The sequence below is a fragment of the Cololabis saira genome, chromosome 12 (assembly GCF_033807715.1).
Source record: "Cololabis saira isolate AMF1-May2022 chromosome 12, fColSai1.1, whole genome shotgun sequence".
Classification (NCBI taxonomy): domain Eukaryota; kingdom Metazoa; phylum Chordata; class Actinopteri; order Beloniformes; family Belonidae; genus Cololabis; species Cololabis saira.
The window spans coordinates 41,244,776-41,265,873 of record NC_084598.1 but is presented as its reverse complement, the minus strand read 5'-3'; the positions used below and the strand labels follow the sequence as shown (position 1 = coordinate 41,265,873).

At 38.7% G+C, this 21,098-nt stretch overlaps 1 protein-coding gene across 2 annotated transcripts; it reads left to right on the top strand.

The window, feature by feature from the left end:
• The first annotated feature begins 103 nt into the window (after positions 1 to 103).
• Positions 104 to 20,724, top strand: LOC133456583 (uncharacterized). Of its 2 annotated transcripts, none has more exons than XM_061735079.1 (5): positions 104 to 613; positions 4,846 to 4,939; positions 9,858 to 10,403; positions 13,401 to 13,506; positions 19,322 to 20,724. In XM_061735079.1, the coding sequence occupies exons 1-5, from the start codon at positions 421 to 423 to the stop codon at positions 20,030 to 20,032; spliced, it is 1,650 nt and encodes a 549-aa protein (XP_061591063.1). In that variant the 5' UTR covers positions 104 to 420; the 3' UTR covers positions 20,033 to 20,724. The 2 variants fall into 2 exon arrangements, with proteins under 2 accessions (XP_061591063.1, XP_061591062.1); XM_061735078.1 differs by having other exon boundaries at positions 479 to 1,347.
• The last annotated feature ends 374 nt before the right edge of the window (positions 20,725 to 21,098 follow it).

The following is a 21,098-nucleotide window of genomic DNA, read 5'->3' as shown; positions in this document are numbered from 1 at the left end:
CATGGGTGCAGATCCCGGGGGGGACATGCCCCCCCCCCAATTTCTGAAAAACTGCTTCCCAAGTATATTAGTGCGTGTGTGAATGAATAAATGAGACGTAAAACGTAAATTTCTTTGTAGAAAGGCGCTTTATGAAAATAATTGTATTAGTTTACGGCGCAGTCTTGCCACATCCAATATGGCGGCGATGTTGACGTAGGATTCATGTTCATAATAGACCCAAAGATCCTCTATACATATAATATATTTATAGAACGTCTCTGATAGACCCCTTTCCAGCTTACGTCATCACAGGATGCGCACGCATTGCTGCGGCGGATGAAGCGGAAGAAGTTGTATGCATGAGTTTGACTAGAGCGAGGGAAGATTTGTTTCTTCAGTTGCGTTTTTGGACTTGCAGTAACGTGATAGAAGAACAACATGCCCACCAGCTGTTGTGTTTGTGGGTGTACAAATCGAAATCCTGAGGAACATAAGTTTTTTGCAATTCCCAGAGGAAACAGGCCATTTCAAAAGCACCGTAGGAGCCTGTGGCTGCAAGCCATCAAAAGAACCGACTGGACCGAGAGCATCATCAAGAACGCCCGCGTTTGCGGTGCTCATTTCATATCTGGTGAGGAGAATAACAGTAGGTCCTGAGTCTATTGAGTCCTATGGGAAAAGTGAACGTGAGCACAGATTATTACCGATTCCTTCGCCCCATAGTAACCTAAGTAAATATGGGACCCATTTTCCAAAAGCCACAAACCTTCTGAACATTCTGACACCAAAATGGCAATTTTCAGACCGACAGATTAGGAGAAAATGAACTTTGTTTGAGACCTGTCTCCGTCTGAGCAACACACTCTCGCGAGATTTGGCTCTCATTGTTTTCCCATCGGATAAAATTAAGTTTAAAACTAAAATAAAACTTGCTTCTTTGCTTAATAATACTGTTATTTTTATTATTTAAGTCTTTTTGGAAGAAAGTTGTACTGTATCTAGTGTTGTATGTTCCAAAACGATGTGGATTGAGTAACTGTAAGTAGAGTTTTTTCAGCCTACGTCACATAATGCTGCGCGCGCATGTTGGTCCCGGAAGCGGCGTTGTTGTGACTGAAACACGTGGTGGCAACTGGTTAGAAAGCATTTAACAAACTGTTCCCAGCATCAACATGTCTGGTTGTTGCGTAAACGGGTGTACGAATCGCCATTCCCCCGGCGGACTAAAGTTTTATCGGATTCCGAGAGGATCTCGACCGTTTCAGAGCAACCGGCGGCGTCTGTGGCTGCAGGCGATTAAACGTGAGGACTGGAATGAGGACGTAATCAAAAATGCTCGCGTCTGCGGCGCCCACTTTATATCAGGTAAGATTATCTATCTACTCTTTGATTTAAGGGAAAGCCTTGTTTACATTAGTGATTAGTTTAGTTTATTTTGCACATAAAACATAACAGTAAAAAACAAAGGTCAAATGAAGCATTGTGCAGGAGATAGGGTTGCCACCTTTCAGAAATAGAAATAATAATAGAAATGATTTCAGCAGCGCAGGAGCCAAAAAAAAGCCCCAAAACTTCTAAACTGAATAAAAATGTGTTTATTTTATATGAAAAAACAAAATGCTTTGATTTAAAGTTTAAAGTGCTTTAATAGCATTAAACTTTCATTACTGTACAGACAGACAACCATACCATACCAGAAATAGCCTCCTATGCTGTGTATGTCCACATCAGCCAAGAAGGATAATTTATTTCAATAATTCAACTAGAATATGGTGTAAAAGTTAACCTATTTCAATAATTCAACTAGAATATGGTGTAAAAGTTAATTTATTTATTATATAATATATAATTTATTTATTATTTTATTTATTTCGTGCATGCATCCATGACCAAAAAGGAGCAGGATGAAGACGAGTCTTATTTTACCTGCCCCTTATTAAATACCAAAACAAAAACAGTCAATGTAACCAATATTTACAAAAATATACACTTAAATAGAACCAACCACATATATCAATAATACTGTTTAAGTCCCAGTCTATTCATGATCATATAACTTAAATATTTTATCTTTATACATTTTTTTGAACCTAAGTAAATTTGTGCATTCCTTTAAATCATTCTGTAGAGAGTTCCACAGTTTTACTCCCACAACCGATATGCACATCTGCTTAAGAGCGGTCCTTGCATACTGATGTTTGAAATTATATTTCCTTCTAAGTTCTATATCTTCTGGATTTGAAAAAACAAACAACTGCTGTAGATTACTTGATAATAATTTTCTTTTTGCCTTATGCATAACTAATAATGTCTGTAACTCAACTATTTCTTTAAATGTAATAAGTCCTGAATTAATAAATAATCTGTTTGTGTGTTCTCTGTAATTTGCTTCATGAATGATCCTCACCGCTCTTTTCTGCTGGATAAACAACATACATTGCTAGTATATGTGTTGCCCCAGACTTCCACACAGTAATTAAAATAAGGTAAAATCAATTAACAATATACAATTTGCAATGCCTTATAATCTGATACATATTTTGCTTTGTTCAGAACAAATTCAACTAGAATATGGTGTAAAAGTTAATTTATTTTAATAATTCAACTTAAAAGGTGAAACTAATATATTACCTGGTCTTATTACATGCAAAGCAAGATATGTTAAACCTTTATTTGTTATAATTTTGACGATGGAATTGTTTATTGATTTCATAAAATATTCTTTAATTTATTATTTGGGGTTTTCATAGACTTTGAGCCATAAACATCAAAATGATAACAAATAAAGGGGACAAATCACGTCCCGTATTAGTTCAATATGGGATGCAACATTTTTTTCTCAAATAAAGGACAATTCTGTATTTAACGGGATGGGTGGCGACCCTAGCAGGAGAGGTGGAAGCCAAAAAGGCTTATGAAAATGCCTCCCCTTTATAAAACAAACAACAATAACAATAGCAAAAGCAAAATCACAATATAGAAATAGATAATTTAAGACAGAAAAAGACAATTTAACATGATAAAGAAAAACACTACTGAATTATTGAAAGATGGACAAAAAATGAAGGAAATGTAGGATAATTGCATGAAAAAAAAGTACAATTTAAGAACTCCCGATGTGTTTCTGATCTTAACTTAAAAAATGATTTTTTTCAAGTGTTTTTTGAACAAAGCCAGTGGAGATATTGATTTTTAGTAGATGTAGGTAAATTGTTCCATTGCGACGGTCCTCTGTATTTTAAAGTGCATTGATTGTGTGAAGTCCGGCATAAAGGAAGGTGAAAGTTCTTTGAGTGTCGTGTCTGATATGAATGGATGTCTGAGGAAAACTTTAAAAAATTCTGGAAGCTGAGAGGCAGGTCATGAGATGAATATACAAACTTATACATAAACACACATGTTTGATAGGTATTCACATTGAAGACAGATAACAAATTACATTTTCTATAAAGAAAAATGGAAGATTTTGTTTTTTTTGGCAGAAGTAACCATTCTCAAAAATTTATTTTGGGCTAGCAGGATCTTATTGAAGAGTAGAAAAGTAGGACATGTAGCTGCCCATACAGAATTACAATACACAATATATGGATAAATTAAACTATAATAACAAGTTAAAATACACGATTGATTCACCAGTGATCGTTATTCTGTCCTCGCAGTACGTTTCAGCTTGTACAACTAGACAGATAGCTAACATTCTGAAGAAAAGGAGAGGCTGAAGAAATTATTTTGTTTGAGGATTTCTTCTCTTTTGGTCCTCAGTTTTATTTCTTGTATTTCTCTCCAGTTCAATCTGTTATTTTTGTAAGACTGCAAACAAATAAACAAAGATAAATATTACTACAAATAATGTATGTTATATCTGGATGCTTTTCACACAAACATTTACAAATATTTACATAGTAAAATGGAAACAAACATAAGCAGTAATAACATTAATGTCACTTTTTCTAACGCTATTAATGATTAAACAGATAAATAAAGCCAGCTAAATAGGCTGTGACAGACTAACTGGCGTCCTCTGGTGGACAAATAAAAACACTGCGCTGCCACGATAAAACGATAAAGGTGACAAACTACATTAAGAAATAACAACCAAACTTGAACTGTAAGTAAGTGTATACACTACAAATCATAGTATACTTAACAATATAACATGTCATTACTTACAGACAAAGATTTACCAAGCTCCGTTTGAGAGACAACTTGTAACTGTTTTCATGCTGCGTTTTCCAGCCCCGTTGGCATGGTAACTGTTAACGTCGCCGGAGCTGCACGCGTCTGTCTCAGAAAACGGTCAGACTAAGAACATTACTAGTTCACCGCAGGGCGGAACAATCGTATTCTACTCAAAATACCGATTGACCTCATAGTTTTTTTACAGACCAGTTCAGTATGACACTTCCATGTTAATTTTTCATCAACTATGACGCCTAAGAATTTAATAGAAGAAACTTGAGTTAATTCAACATTGTCTATGAATATTTTGGCCTATTCCTTAGTGTATCTTTTATTTTTATTACAAAATAACATTAAATTTGATTTGGATGTATTAAGAGAGAGTTTATTAATCTGAAACCATTTACAAATTGATGATAACTCTTCATTCACTTCGAGGATCAGCGTGGTCAAATTTTCATGTGAAGCAACGATGCATGTGTCATCAGCAAATAAAAGAGGCCGTACATTATGACAGACCATTGGCAAATCATTCATATAAATTAGAAACAGGATCGGCCCAAGAATGATTGTCTGTATGATGTAGAATAATAATCAAATGTAGCTAAAGTTTGATAAGCTAGCGTTAGATTTAGCTAGTAGCTTGCTAGGCTAAACTGAAGTGTTTGTGTTTTATTTTGGCAGGCGAGGCGTCATTGGAGTATGATAGTCCGGATTTTGTGCCATCCGTGTTTGTGTCCACAAAACAAAGCCAGAAGCCAGATGCAAAGATGGACAGGTAAGATTAGAGTTTACCCTCCTCAGTCGTTTTTTGTTTTGTTTTTTCTCTCTTGCATAAGCTTTGGTGCCGAGCAGCTACAGCTGCTGTTTTGAGATATGGATTAGTCTAACCTCCTTCCGTAATTTACCGTATTGGCCCGATTATAAGATGACCCCCTCTTTTTCAAAACTCAAGTTTGAAAAAGGACTTTTTAAACACCAAATTCAAGTTTTAGACAGAAAATAATTACAGTACATCTGAAACAAACGATTATAACAATTTCATTTCATTTTTATTTATTCCGATCATGGAAATATGCAAACAAAAGAAACAAACAAGTAAAATGACAACACAATCAAAAGCATATTCCATAACCAGAAAGGAGCAGGAAAAAGAAAATCTTATTATACCTGCCCCTCCCTCAAAACAAAATTGAACAATAATAACAGATGGTCTGTACAATTACTAAGTTAATATCACAAAGAAATAAAAACAAAAAAATCAAAGATAGATTGTCTGTCTCCATACGCATATTATACTTTTTGACTATTTCATCCATACATTGCTATTTTTTTCTCTTTAAATACCTTTTTAAACTGAAATATGTTTATACAGCCCTTTAAATCATAATGTAAAGAATATATTATATATATGATAATATATTTGAGAGAAAAAGCATGTTATTTTGCCTCATTCAAATCATCATGTTGAAGTTTGGATCATAACTTCTCCTCAGCTGACGGCTAGCCTGCCGATCTTCCACCCACTTTTCTCCAGATTGTCGCTACGTTTCTCCATTTTCTTCTCTTTTCTTTCTTACCGCTATTTTTTATTTTTCTTCTTTGTGACAGGGGTTTGCTTTGGCCTGGGCAGTTAAGTTCAGCATTCGCTTTAAAGATATCTGGCGCCATCTAGCGTTGTGAATGGGTAGAATGTGTAGACCCCGAATAGAAGACGATCTCCACTTTTTCAGTTTTATTTCAATGCAAAAAACTCTGTCTTATATTTGGGATGATACGGTACAATTACTTTGCACCAAGGGCGTAGGTTTGGTCTCGACATTGGTAGGGACGATATAACGGCATAACCTGCATGTACTTTTATCTGGAGACGGGACATTAATAAGACCAAACAGATTGGGTGAACGGGGGTCAGGGCTACATTTGTCACGAATATGAACCTAATTAATTGATAGGCTAAATGATCAATGCAAAATAAATCTGTATTGACTTATACTAACTTTCATGTGTATTGGTTCACCTGATACACGGTTCCATTCAAACCTTTGTTTTCAAAAACTACTGAAGAAACATTTTGAAAACTTCCAGAATATTCCAGGATTTTATTAGCAATTTAAATTGCAATATTTGAACATAACTTAAATTATATTAACATACACAATAAATGTATTAAATGTACTTATTAAGCCATGTCACCAGTCCACTTATTGTGTGTGTGTGTGTGTGGGTGTGGGCGTGTGAGTGTGTGCACAGGTATATGAGTGTGAGTGAGTGTGTGTGTACGCGTGGGGGGTGGGGTCGTATGGAATGTTTTAAATTGTGTTTTTTATTGTTATTTTATTCTGCATGTAAAGCACCATGTGTTGCATTTTATATTGTATGATTTGGCGCTATACAAATAAATAAAGTTTAAGTTTAAGTTTATTAATACTGTCCAGAATGCAAAAACTAAACATTTGTCTTAAGACCACTCAACATTGTCCGTCTAAATAAATAAATTAAATATAACTGAAAAAAATAAATAAAAATGGAACCTTCCTTCGGGTTAAACACTACGGCTTTTGTCCACAAGCACAGCCAAACTCAACAAAAAATGAACATTCAGCAAGTGAAAAGGGGTAAATGTAAGTCTGAACATAATGAAAATAATTCACTTAATAGGGTCAATTCTATCCTTACAACATTTTGGAAGACAATCTAAACTACCTATATATCTGAACTCATTATATAATGCAAATACGGTTGCTTAAAAGTTGGTGTGGACAATTTGAGCCTCCTGAAAAGTTGGTAGTGTTATGTCCCTACCGTCCCTATGCAAACCTACGCCCTTGCTTAGCACTACCCTTTTCTTTCTGAAATTCCTTCTTTCTTCCTGAAATTTCACAAAAACATACTGGCTGATCCATGATGTTGTGACCGGGGCTTGAATGTAACATTTGCTCTCAGACAAATCTCAGCTCGGGCTATGAAGTAGGTAAATATCTAACTTACTAGACATGTGAGTAAGTATCCTAAGCTTAATAAAGGTTTTGAATGTAACTGAATGATACTGGCTGCTGACATTTTGAACCCTGTTGTCACTGTGTTGTTCATGGAAATGTTAGTTTCAAACCCTGGTTATGAGAAAGTTACAGGGCAAGGCATGCAATTTTTGATATGGAAAGAAAGGTAATGGCCAGCTTAAAGGACAGTATCACAGAAGCATAATTAATCTTTGCATAACAACTACGTATATCAGGGGTGTCAAACTCATTTTGCTTGGCGGGCCGGATTTGACAGATTTTTTTTCTCACGGGCCGCACGCTCAAAATAACAAACGGTGCGGAAAATCTTTTCTCTAATTCTTTTTTTTTTTTTTTTTACTATTGTTATCTGATCCAATAACAGTTTAGTTAATTTTAAAGGAAATATGCACTTTGTTTACACTCTAAATATGTCAAATATGTTTCTTCAGGATCTTTTCTTGAAATTTCTCGTTTTTTTTTTCAAATTATGTAAGATACCTTTATCATTTTACAAAGATAAACAGAAACAAGTGTTTTTTTATATTTTGCTTTTTTATAGGAAATTTAATTAAAAGAAAAATCTTTCTTATTACATCCAAGAGTGTTTCTTTCTGATTTAGAGATTTTTCCAGTACAATTAAGTGTCTTTATTTTTAACAATTGGCGCGGATATTTACGCCAGTGTGCCGAAAAAGTCAGCACTTCTCTTTTAACTGTTTTACTTTGTCACTATCCTCGTATTCAAAACTGAAATTCTCCACATAAATATCTTCTATCTTTTTTAGCAGTGATATTTTTCCTGCGAAAATATATATTAGTAGTCGGTTGATAAAAATTAACGACCGTCTACAAAGAAATAAAATCGGCAAATGCATTCTAGAAAACTAAAAAAATGTCAAACTGCTCTCTTTGTGGAATAACGATGGATTTGTAGAAGAAATATATTATCGGATATGCTGCGATTCATGGCAATTATTTATGCCTTCCTTTTTAGTAAATTAACATTTCGGTTTTTGCGTTGGAAACTTCTCTCGCCGCATGAAAACCTCTCTCAGGCCGCATGCGGCCCGCGGGCCGCACATTTGACACCCCTGACGTATATCATAGAGCTCTGAACTGTTATCTACAAGCCCACAACACCAAAAAATAGGCTACTTACCCCGCCATACAGGTGCAATTCACTGTGAGGTCGTAGTTTTTTCGTTTGTTGATTATAACCCACGCTTCATACATCGTTGTCTTGTGTCCTCGTCTTTGACTAGGTATAATTTCTGATCTCAAAACACAAAACTCTGAGTCTATGTCATGGTATTTGACGTTCTGTACATGACCACAGAGAACGTATTCATAAGCATCCAGTGATTTATAGGCTCGTAATTTCTCTCTGGTGTACGCGCTCGGTTTCTCAATTAAATAGGTAAATATATCTGGCCACTGTACATTTGGCCACTTGCTAACGTCTTCAACCCACTCATTAATAGAACACGGATCTGGAAGTCGGACACCATTTGTCAAAGTCAACTTGTTAAGGTAACATTCGCGATCTTTAGTTGATAATCCCCTTGCATAGCTTGACAAGCTGTTCATCCGCACTAGTTCCATTGCCAAAATGCGCGCGCATACGTTCTACGTCATCATTGTGTACAAACAGAAAAAGGGTCTATGTCTATGTCAAATGTGTGGCCCGAGAGAGATTTTCATGCGGCCCGCAAGAAGTTTCCAACGCAAAAAAACGAAATGTTAATTTACTAAAAAGGAAGGCATAAATAATTGCCATGAATCGCAGCATATCCAATAATATATTTCTTCTACTAATCCATCGTTATTCCACAAATAGAGCAGTTTTCAACATTTTTTTTAGTTTTCTAGAATGCATTTGCCGATTTTATTTCTTTGTAGACGGTGGTTTATTTTTATTAACTGACTACTATTATATATTTTTGAGGGAAAAATATCACTGCTAAAAAAGATGATAGAAGATATTTATTCGGAGAATTTCAGTTTTGAATACGAGGATAGTGACAAAATAAAACAGTTAAAAGAGAAGTGCTGACTTTTTCGGCACACTGGCGTAAATATCTGCGCCAATTTTTTACAATAAATACACTTAATTGTACTGGAAAAATCTCTAAATCACAAAAAAAAACACTCTCGGATGTAATAAGAAAGATTTTGCTTTTAATTCAATTTCCTATAAAAAAGCGAAATATAAAAAAAACATACTTGTTTCTGTTTATCTTTGTAAAATGATATTAAAAGTATTTTGCATAATTTGAAAAAAAAAAAACGAGAAATTTCAAGAAAAGATCCTGATATTTTACATAATTAGAGTGTAAACAAAGTGCATATTTCCTTTTAAAATTAACTAAACTGATATTGGATTAGATAACAATAGTGAAAAAAAAAAAATTCGCACCGTTTTTGTTATTTTGAGCGTGCGGCCCGCAAGAAGAAAATTGGTCAAATCCGGCCCGCCAAGCAAAACGAGTTTGACCCCCTGGTCTATTGACTACTTGCACTAGGCTTTGTGACGTACTTCCGATTCCAAATAAAACCGTTTGTCCGTTTCCGGTCTACTTCCGTGTTCTTCGAGCCGGCTAGAGAGCTAATACCTGACACGTTTTACTTGATATTGATTTGCTTGATTTATTTGATTGAGTATCTTTGCTAATACTTGTACTGTTTCACCAGGAGTGTATGCAGGAAGAAAGTGTTCAAGACGGCCCACTTTCAAAAGCAAGAGAAGACCTACTCCGATCATTGCTGTGTTCCACTTTGTACGGCATCGGCCAAATTTAACGGCGTGCTAAGCTTCCATGGCTTCCCGACCCGTCTCGACCTGAGAAGACACTGGCTGATAAACATTCGCCGGGATAATTTCACCATAACCTCTCACACTAACGTCTGCAGCAGACATTTCGCCGCCGATCAGCTCATAGAGCCAAAAACCCTTAATGGGCGAAGAAGGCTTATTAAAGGTGCTGTACCGACGCTCTTTGAGTGGAATGACTATACCGTCCCTCCTGAGGAGCAAGAACAGCTCACAGATGTCACCATGGATCACAACTACTGCTCAGTCCCTGAACCATCTGCACCGGACACGTCCTTATCAACTGTGGAAGACCTGACCGAAGAACTGCAGGATCTGAGGAAGGAAATGCAGGAGCTACGAGTTCAGCGAGAGTTTGGGTTGCAGCGGTTTGCTGGCTCCGACGCCGACATCAGATTCTATACCAGGTAAGCCTAAATTGCATCTAGTCCAGGGGCCGGATTCACCAATATGTTAAGATCTAAAATTAAGAAGTTCATAAAAAAGTTCTTAAGTGTCAATATTTTCTTAAGAACTGTTATTTCTTACGAATTTCTTATTTTTATTCTTATTTTTCCTACTTAAGAACTTCTTAAAATATGTCATTGCATTGCACGCTCCAACAAACATTTATACATGTAGTTTGAGTCTTTTTTATTATTCACAATTTTTTATTTTTCAAAATGAAGACAAAGGCCGGGTTTCCCAGATCAGTTAAGTAGTTCTTAACAGCGAAAGACTTCTTTCAAACCTTCTTAAGGAGCCTGTGAAAGAAAATCGCGTTTCCCAGAGTCGCTCTTAGCTTAAGTATCTCTTTCATTAAGAAGGAAATGAAAGATGCTGCTGACCCAGTCTTTACAACCATCTTAGTGAACAAAGACTCACAGATCCAGCCGCGTCAGGCAAATCAATATCACACCAAGCAATGAGATATTAAAACAATGCACCCCGCACAAATTTTTATCTATTTTATACTTTAGATTTATATTGTTTAGCATTTATTGGTGACAGCAAAGGGGGAAAAAAAAGAAAAATAAGGAATAACAAGTGTGTTCCTGTATATACTTTAAGCATTACGCACAAATAAAACGATCATCATGAATATCATTTATTTGATAATTTGGCTGCTATACAGCATATTCTCGCTGCAAATCAACCGCGTCACTGTGCGCGAAGCAGAACTGTTTTTATGAACGCATTCGTGCGTCAGCACTTCAGTCCCCTGGATGTGCTGTCGGACCGGGCTGTCCAGGCAGCCGGGACACCGATCCTCCTGCCCAAGCGCACCTATGTGATGACAGGGAAGCAGCAGCTGAAGAACGGCCTTTGATGAATCGTTCATTACAGTCTCAAATATAATCAATGGTGTCGGTTTATATTAAAGAATCTTTTTGCCCAGAAGAAAAAAGAGCGAAGACAACGACCCATAACTATTTTCTTCTCTTGAAAAGACCCACTTGCACCGCGGGCTTTAGGATAAAAAGACGCTGCAGAGTCGGGATGCAGCATCAGAAGAGCAGTGGAATACGTGCGTGGCGGGGATGATCTCCGCAATCTGAAGCGCTCTATAATTGTAAAAAGAATTTCACTTATCACAGGTTCTTTTTGGAACATAACCCCTGCGAAAAACCAGGGATTGCTGTAATTCCACGTTGCGATTTGCGAAACTCGCCTTCTCTTGGCTCATGTTTTTGAACGCACACACACGCCCACCCCGTTTCCTCCCGGTTTCTGCGTGTGGGGAAAAAAAGCCTCACTGTAGCCAGAAATAACGGAGTAACGCACCGTTTGGATGAAAAAGGGTCATTGAATTATATTTATCATCTTAATTTTTTATTATAACGCACAGGCAGCAGGGAATTAGTGCGTTAGGCAGCAGTGCTGCGTGTGAAAATGCGCTGATAGTGATCGGTGATCGATTTGTCTGGCATCGATTGATTTGGTTTCAGAACCGGACAGCTGCTCCAAAGAGCGTCTGAAAGAGCGAAACTAAAGGACGGTGTTAAGAAGTCATCTGGGAAACACCCGTATCTTAGGGTTGTCTCTTAGTTCAAACCTTCTTTGGAACCTTCTTAAATCCTTAAGAGAGGTTGGATCTGGGAAACCCGGCCAAAGACAATAAACAAAAAAAAACAAAGGTTAACAACACCACATTTCACATAATCAAAAAAAAAAAAAAAAAAAAGACAAGAGGGTGGTGGGAAGGGTTGGAACTGTTATTTCTTACGAATTTCTTATTTTTATTCTTATTTTTCCTACTTAAGAACTTCTTAAAATATGTCATTGCATTGCACGCGCCAACAAACATTTATGCAGGTAGTTTGGGTCTTAACCGTCAGTCACTCACTAAACATGGAGAAGGAGAAAAAGAGATGCGGGAACTTTTCAAGGTTATGGTGGATGAGATTAATGTGTGAAAAAAAATACTATTGGGGAAAATTAATAATAATTAACTAACATGCTAACTAACATGCTAACAAACAGTTAGCAGGCTCTTTGTGTAATTAATTACAAAGTATATCCTCAAACTATGACGTACTAGTCTCAACTTGTCTAAAATGTGTTGAAAAAGGTGAAATTAGAGGCTTTACCTTTTCACAGAAAAAATTTTAAGACATGTCAAGGTTGTCTTAAAGTTAAGAAAAAAGTCAAGAACAAATTTGAGAATTTTTGTTTCAAGAATACCATTTATTCTTAAGTTTTTTCTTAAGAAGAAACTTAAGAAAGTACTTAAGAACTTTTTTGGAGAATATGACTTCTTCTCTTTTTTCTTCTTAAGACTGAACTTAAGAAAAAAACATTAACACTTAAGAAGATTTTTTTCTTAAGAATGTTTTGTGAATCCGGCCCCAGGTTATTCTTTGACATCAACCAAGGTCAACGTAAGTTAAATTATAAAGAATCCTGTCATCTGTTTACCTAAAGTTACTGGGTGACTGCTGACAATAAGCATGTACAGATATTTTACAGAAAAAATACTGCACCAAACAGCTTCTTATTCAGTCTATCTGAATGTTAATTTGTCTAGCAAACGATCTTAGTTGTTACAGTTAACATGATTTTGGTGACAGTATGATTTTATTTACTGTTAATGATTGACGTGATTTTTTTTTTTTTTTTTTTTTTTTTACATTTTCTTTTGTCTGTAAATGTGTATATTCATGAGGTGTTGTTGGTAAATACATTTAAATATATACAGTAATTTGTGAATATATGTAAAGACAGGATATTGAAATCAAGTCATGATTGTTAATTACTGAGAAAGGAGAAGGGGTAGGATTAAATAAGCATATGCTTCTTCCTACTCCTTTTCAAACATGTTATGTTAACATTGCTTTTGTTTTTTTTTTGACTATTTTGATTTATTATTTTGTTTTCTCATCTTTGAAATAAATCATTAATTCATGTGTGTCTTCTGTGAATAGGTTTCCAAGCTACAACCACCTGATGGCGTTTTGGTTTTTGGTTGAGCCTTCCTTTAATAAAATGGTCCGGGTCTCAAGAGCCAAATTAGCGAGGAGAAATGAAGCGGTAAGCTATGGTCCGGTCCGAGTGATGAGATGAATGTTAAATGGGGTAAAAAAAGTTACTTTATATAGATATATTAGGTAGTTATGTACAGTAAGTGGCACTTTATCGTACTGTGGGGGCATGTCCCAGAGGGCTGTATTTTTTTGTACTTGGGGGAACCACGGGGGGCGGTTGCACACAAGCATTATAAAACATTTAGCCCAGGGATCGGCAGCCCGCGGCTCTAGAGCCGCATGCGGCTCTTTAGTGGCTCCCTGGAGCTTTTTCAAAAATGTTTGAAAATGGAAGTAAATGGGGGAGGGAAATATATTTTTGGTTTTAATGTGGTTTCTATAGGAGGACAAACATTTTTAACGTTTTCCAATGCTGTAAAAATATGTAGAATAAATATTAAATTTCAACATTTCTGTTAACGGAAATAGGTAAAAACTAAACAATATGACGGTTTAATTACTTTAAATCCGGATTAAATCCTTTTTTATTTAAATTTTTTAAATATTGTTGCTGGTGTTTCTATGTATGAGTCATGTTTGTTACACGTTGACCCAAATATGTAATTTAAATTCTGATTAAATGAAAAAAATTACAAAAAAAAGTGGATTAAACTTGAATAATTCACATATTAACAAATAATATATATATATATATATATATATATATATATATATATATATATATATATATATATATTTATATTTATATATAAAAGTAAATTAAAACGTAAAAAAAAAATACTTAAAATGTATAAAAACTAAACAATATGAAGGTTTAATTACTTTAAATCTGGATTAAATCCTTATTTCATTTTTTTAAATATTTTTGCTGGTGTTTCTATGTAATTTATGCTTAGTCATATTATTTGACCAAAATATGTAATTTAAATTGTGCGTCTCTACCAGCAGGGCATTCTAAAGCTTATACAAAACTTTAAATTTTTTGCGGCTCCAGACATATTTGTTTTTTGTGTTTTTGGTCCAATATGGCTCTTTCAACATGTTGGGTTGCCGACCCCTGATTTAGCCAAACAGGAGCACAACTTTACTAGTTCATACTAGGGCTGGGCGATATGGACCAAAAGTCATATCTCGATATTTTCTAGCTGAATGGCGATACTCGATATATATCGATATTTTTTCTGTGACATAATTGGGGTTTCCCCCAAAGCATTATAGCATAGCATCTCTGTTAGCATCTCTGTTAGCATCTCTGTTAGCTTCATTTTTTTCTGAGGCAAACCCTTAAAAAAACAGTCAGTTTTAATACAAAGCCTCGTGCCAAATGTCACACAGGTTCCTTTATTAACAGAGGTCTGCACAATATCAAAATGTATAAAACAAATGAAATAAAAATAAACCACCTGCATATATAGAATAAAAATGCTTCTTGAATAAAATAAAATATCCCTTTCCTGCATAACAATTAAATTAAAATACCTCCTCCTCCTCGGCGGTCCATCGTAGTCGAAGATGACGTAGCTTCCTTCTGCTGTGGTGTGTTGTGCAGTGGCTATCGGTGCTGGCGACGATGCCACTGTAGGTGACTATGAAGCCCAATTCTGGAGCCACAGATCCTGCCACAGTCAGGACATGTGAGGCCTGGGTCAGGAGGCTGAAGTGGTACTGGGACAGTATGTTGGTGTCGTCGTTGGCGCCGCACCGTCCGCTGCTGAGTGCGTCTCTCCTCAAGCTGTGAGACCCCTTCGTGGCATAAAGAACGCCAAAATGGCCGATCAGCTGCAGCTGACTCCAGATCACTGGGTTTGATGTTGCATCTCTTCAGGGTCTGTTTCAGCTGGTCTTTGTACCGCAGCTTTGGGCCACCGGGCTTCCTGTTTGCTGATAAAATCTGTCCATAAAGCACCTGACGAGGCAAGCGGCATCCAGGCATCCGGATGACATGACCAACCCATCGAAGTTGCCTCAGGGCTAGTGCTGCCTCTATACTGATGGACTCCGTGCGGTGGAGGATGTCAGTGTGCGGGACACGGTCCTGCCAAGTGATGCCAAGGATGCGCTGTAAGCATCTGATGTTGAATGCATCAAGGCGCCTGACGTGGCGTCGGTAAACAGTCCAAGCTTCTGACCCATATAGCAGTGTAGACACGCACACTGCCCTGTAGACAGCAACTTTCGTCTGTGTTCGTAGATGGTTATTTTCAAAGACGCAAGAGCGCAGTCTGCCAAAGGAGTTGGAGGCTTGGTTGATGCGTGCTTGGATGTCATCATCTATTTGGCAGGAAGGGGTCAGCATGCTTCCGAGGTAGCAGAACTGCTGGACAGTCTTGAGGGGTGTGCCGCAGATGTTAAATACGGGGGGTGGAGGTCGCTCTTGTGTCATGATCTCTGTTTTGTGGATGTTAATCACAAGGCCGAGCGAGCCGTAAACAGAGGACATGGTGTCCAGGGCTTGTTGCATAGCAGCCGGGCTGTGGGCCAGGAGAGCACAATCGTCTGCGTATTGGAGCTCATAGATGTTGCTAACCAGGGTCTTGGTCTTGGCCTGTAGGCGTCTTATGTTAAACAGGCTACCATCAAGGCGGAACTGAATTTTCACACCACCCTCTTCCTGGATGGATTTGTGGAAGAGGAGTGTGGCTGCCGTCAGGAAGAGATTGAAAATCACTGGGGCCAGCACACAGCCCTGCTTCACTCCAACCTTTACAGGGAAGGAGAGAGATTGCTGGCCGCCAACAAGCACAGATGCCTGCATGCCACTGTGGAACTGCTTCAGGATGCTGAGGAATTTGGGAGGAACACCAAACTTCTGCAGTATAGTCCAGAGGATCTCCCGGTCAACTGTATCGAAGGCCTTAGTGAGGTCTATGAAGGTTATGTAGAGGTCCTTGTTCTGCTCCCTACATTTCTCCTGGACTTGACGTGCAGTGAAAATCATATCCAGTGTGCTTCGGTTCTTTCGGAAGCCACACTGGGTCTCCGGGAGGATGTCCTCTGTGATGTGTGTTGTTAGGCGAAGCAGCATTAGTTTTGCAAGGATCTTGCCAGCAATTGAGAGCAAAGAGATGCCACGACTGTTACCACAGGATGACCTGTCTCCCTTCTTTTTGTAAATGGTGACGATGTTGCTGTCTTTCCATTCCTGGGGAAGTGTCTCACTTTGCCAGATCTTGCAGATAAGATGGTAGAGCTGTCGCAGTAAGAGGTAACCTCCTTTCTTGAAGACCTCGCCGGGAAGTCCATCAGGGCCAGGGCTTTTCTTGTTTTTGAGACTCCTGACTGCGGAGAGAACCTCAGTGAACTTGGGTGGTTCATCGAGAGAGGGAACTGATGGAAGTTCTGGGAGAGCATTGAGGACAGAGGGATCCGAGGGATTTATTTTATTCAGCAGGGAGTTGAAATGTTCGGCCCATCGTTCAAGGATCTGCTGTTTCTCCTTGAGCAGAACAGAACCGTCTGCGGATCTTACTGGCGCGATATTTTGCCTTTGTGGACCATACAGGGACTTAACAGCATCATAAAAAGCGAATGAGTTGTTATTGTCTGCATGCCTTTGGATTTCTTGGGCTTTTCTGAGCCACCATTCATTCTCCATGCTTCGAAGTTGTTTCTGAGTCTCACTGCGGATGGCTTTATAGTGAGAGAGGAGAAATGGAGAGTGGGGGTTGGAGAGCAGTGCGGCATGGGCTTTACGCTTGGCTCCAAGAAGCTCCTGTATATCAGTGGAGCTATTGTCGAACCAGTCTTGATGTGGTTTTTGCGTGAAACCGATGGTCTCTGAGGCAGCTTGATGTATTGCTGACTTCAGTTTTGCCCACTCGCTTTCAATATCAAGGACACTGTCATCCTCCTCCAGGGTGGCGAGCCTCTCTGCCAGCTTACTGCGGTAGCGGTCAACGCACTGTGGAGAGTCCAGAGCCCTGCAGTCGAGACGCTTCCGGGGCTGCTGTTTTTTGTGTGGTGGTCGAATTTTCAGCTTTAGACTGGATCTAATCAGCCGGTGATCAGTCCAGCATTCAGCCCCACGCATGGCCCGAGTTATACAGACATCATTCTGGTCCTGTTGCCGAGTGATGATGTAATCCAGTAAGTGCCAATGTTTTGACCGGGGATGCATCCATGATGTGATGTACTTCTGTTTCAGCTGAAATATGGTGTTGGTTAGGATCAGCTGATGCTCAGAGCACAGAGAAAGGAGTCGGAGACCATTGCTATTTATTTTCCCCGTCCCATGTCTTCCGATGACTTGTTTCCACAATTTGTCGTCAGTGCCTACACGGGCATTGAAATCGCCCATTAGGACAAGTTTGTCGGAGCCAGGGATTTTAGACAGTGTGGCATCAAGCGACTCATAGAAGGCATCTTTGGTGTTTTCGTCAGCATCCAATGTGGGGGCATAGGCACTGATTAAGGAAGCAATGCAACCTTTCACTAGGGGGATACGCCAAGTCATAAGCCGTTCGCTGATGCCTTGAGGGGACTCAGGGATGTTACTGAGTAGCTTGCTTTTCACGGCAAAGCCAACTCCGCGGAGTCTACGTTCGCCCTCTGGGAGACCCTTCCAAAAGAAGGTGTAGCCTTCACCGACTTCTGTGAGTGAGTCTTCACCAGAAAACCGAGTCTCACTCAGTGCCGCAATGTCTATGTTATACCTCCTGAGTTCATGTGCAATGAGAGCAGTCCGTCTTCGAGGTCTCTCCGTCCCGTCTTGAGCATCAAGGAGGGTGCGGACATTCCAGGTAGCCAGCTTCATAGTCATAGACTTTGGTTTATTGTGGTTCTTTCGACCGCAGAAAAGGGATGCCTTGGTGGCTGCGGTAGGCCACCCAGGTATAAACGGAACAAACAATTTTTGAGTCACCTTTTCTAGACCCTTCCCCTTTAAGGGGTGAGCAGTGTGGACCCTAAATAGGGCTGCTCAGACGCACGGGATGCTGCCGAAGGAAGATGTTGTTCCAGTCCCATCCTCGCGACGACCATCAGGCCCGTGCCGCCTCTGTGCAGGATTCAAGCTAGAAGCTTCCAGTCACATCCTTGACCTGCCCCCGTCACTCTATCCTATCGCCAGAGGACTTCTATGGTGGAAGCCGAAGCCTGCGCTGCTAATTGATTTAGTGTGACGGATGGGGCGCGCGGTCCCTTCCCCCACAAGCTTGGCCACACCCACCCGGTTCCAGTGGCAAGAGTAAAGACTCGAGACGACCTTCAGGTGAGTGAGGTTGCAGGGGGCTGCCAGTGTCTCTGTTACCCAGAGTCTGCCTATGTGTGCCCCCGAGCACAGTGGTTGGATCGCCCTTGGTCTGGAACCTCCCCTTCAACCTTACCGCCATGGTTGGACCTACCAGGAGCCTGAGCTCCAGACGGCATCGCTCTCAGGTTCATTGGAACACGCAAGGTTCTCCACCACGACAAGGTGGCAATCCAAGGAGAACAAACAAATGTCACACAGGTGTCTTTATTAACAGAGGTCTGCACAATATCAAAATGTATAAAACAAATGAAATAAAAATAAACCACCTGCATATATAGAATAAAAATGCTTCTTGAATAAAATAAAATATCCCTTTCCTGCATAACAATTAAATTAAAATACACTGTGCAATTAACACAATGTAGACAGTAACAGGCAGACTTTTCCACTGAGGTTGACAGTTGTGCAAATAACAAAACATTTGTGTAAATCTCAAATAAAACATTCAAGTCACACATTTGTCACAAAATAAGCTATATCAAAATCATTTAAAAAAAAAGCTATATCCATATAAACGATGTTGTCTCGTACCATAAAATATATCGATATATATCGCCCAGCCCTAGTTCATACTTTAAGGACTAACCACTTTTTTTTTTTTACCTTACAGGGACAGCTGCTCCAGCCAATCGACGAGTTCTTTCTTTTCCTCGTCTTCCTGTCGGTTGGTTTGAAGGAGAGGGACCTGGCGCATCGATTTAACATCCACGAGTCCACAGTGAGCCGCATTATTGCAAATTGGACACGTTGCCTAGCCACTTTACTGGGGTCCCAGTGCATTTGGCTTACACCTGCAGAAGTGAAAGCTTACCTTCCCGAGGCATTCAGAGACTTCCCAGACACCCAGGTGATCCTAGATGTCACAGAGCTGAGGTGGCAAACACCCGTCCTCCAAAGTGAGACGTACTGCACGCTGAAAGCCCTGGTCGGCATCGCCCCACACGGTGCTGTGACATTCGTCTCTGATCTGTACGCTGGTTCAGTTAGCGACACGGAGATATTCAGACGGTCGGGAATATCTGAGCTGTTGACTGAAGACGTGGCAGTGATGGCGGATAAGGGCTTCCAAATCAGCGACTGCTGCAAATGCAGAGTGTACTGCCCGCCGTTTGTGTCTAAGCAGAAGCAGATGCCGGCAGACCAGGTTAGGGAGACGCAGGCCATGGCCAGACTGAGGGATCATGTGGAGCGTGTCATTGGGAGGATAAAACAGAACAAACTTTTTGATGGTGTCATCCTCCTATCACATGTCTATAACATCAAGCAGCTGTTTGCAGTAGCATGTATGCTGTCAAATTATCAGAACAAGGTATTGGTTTAAAAATGGGTCAAGTGAGACTATTGTACAATGAGTTTGATGGCTCTAAATGTACTTAAAAAGAATAACAATACAACAATCTTCAGAAATGTACAAAAGTACTGACTATAAACAGGTTTATGAACTTATGTTTGTGAACTAAATAGGATACAAATAGTGCAAAGAACTGAATACTGCAAGGAGTGTTAAGATAAACAGTAGTAGGGTAAAAAAATAAATGCTACTTTATACATACAGGACTGTCTCAGAAAATTAGAATATTGTGATTTTCTGTAATGCAATTACAAGAAAGAAAACTCAAATATCCTATCTCAAAAAATTAGAATATTCTGGGAATCTTCATCTTAAACTGTAAGCCATAATCAGCAATATTAAAATAATAAAAGGCTTGCAATATTTCAGTTGATTTGTAATGAATCCAGAATGTATGACATTTTTTTTTAATTGCATTACAGAAAATAAAGAACTTTATCACAATATTCTAAATTTTCTGAGACAGTCCTGTATAGTATTTACATTAAGTGCATATGGCAACCCAACCCTTAATCCATTTCTAGACCATCTACAGTATATGTAAAGAGATGATTCTGATTTCCCTACAAAAATGCAATGTTTTAACATGTTTTAAAAACAAATCACTTCATACCATTGTCTGATAAAATACTTGTTTTATTAATTCCCCACAAAAGTTGCAATGTTTAAAAAAAAAACAATTCATAACAGTCTGTTACAAATAAAATGTTTTAATCATATTTTTGTCATTCAAGTCTTTAATTGAAGGATCTGGGTTTTGCTTGTATTTTCATTGTTCATTTTTCAAAGACAGGTGTTTTGGCATGTATTAGTAGAAAAAGAAATTGTACTGTACAGATGCTTATACAATCCTGTCCTGAATTATCTTTGGGGTTTGGACTCTTGGCAGGTCAAAAGAAGACGAGAAGATGGGCTTTTTTCACAATTTTCTGACATTTTATAGTCCGAACAATTAATCAATTGAGAAAACAATCTGTAGATTAGTGGAATGCCCAACCCTAGTCTAGCTAAGCATTCTAATACAACCAGAGGTGTC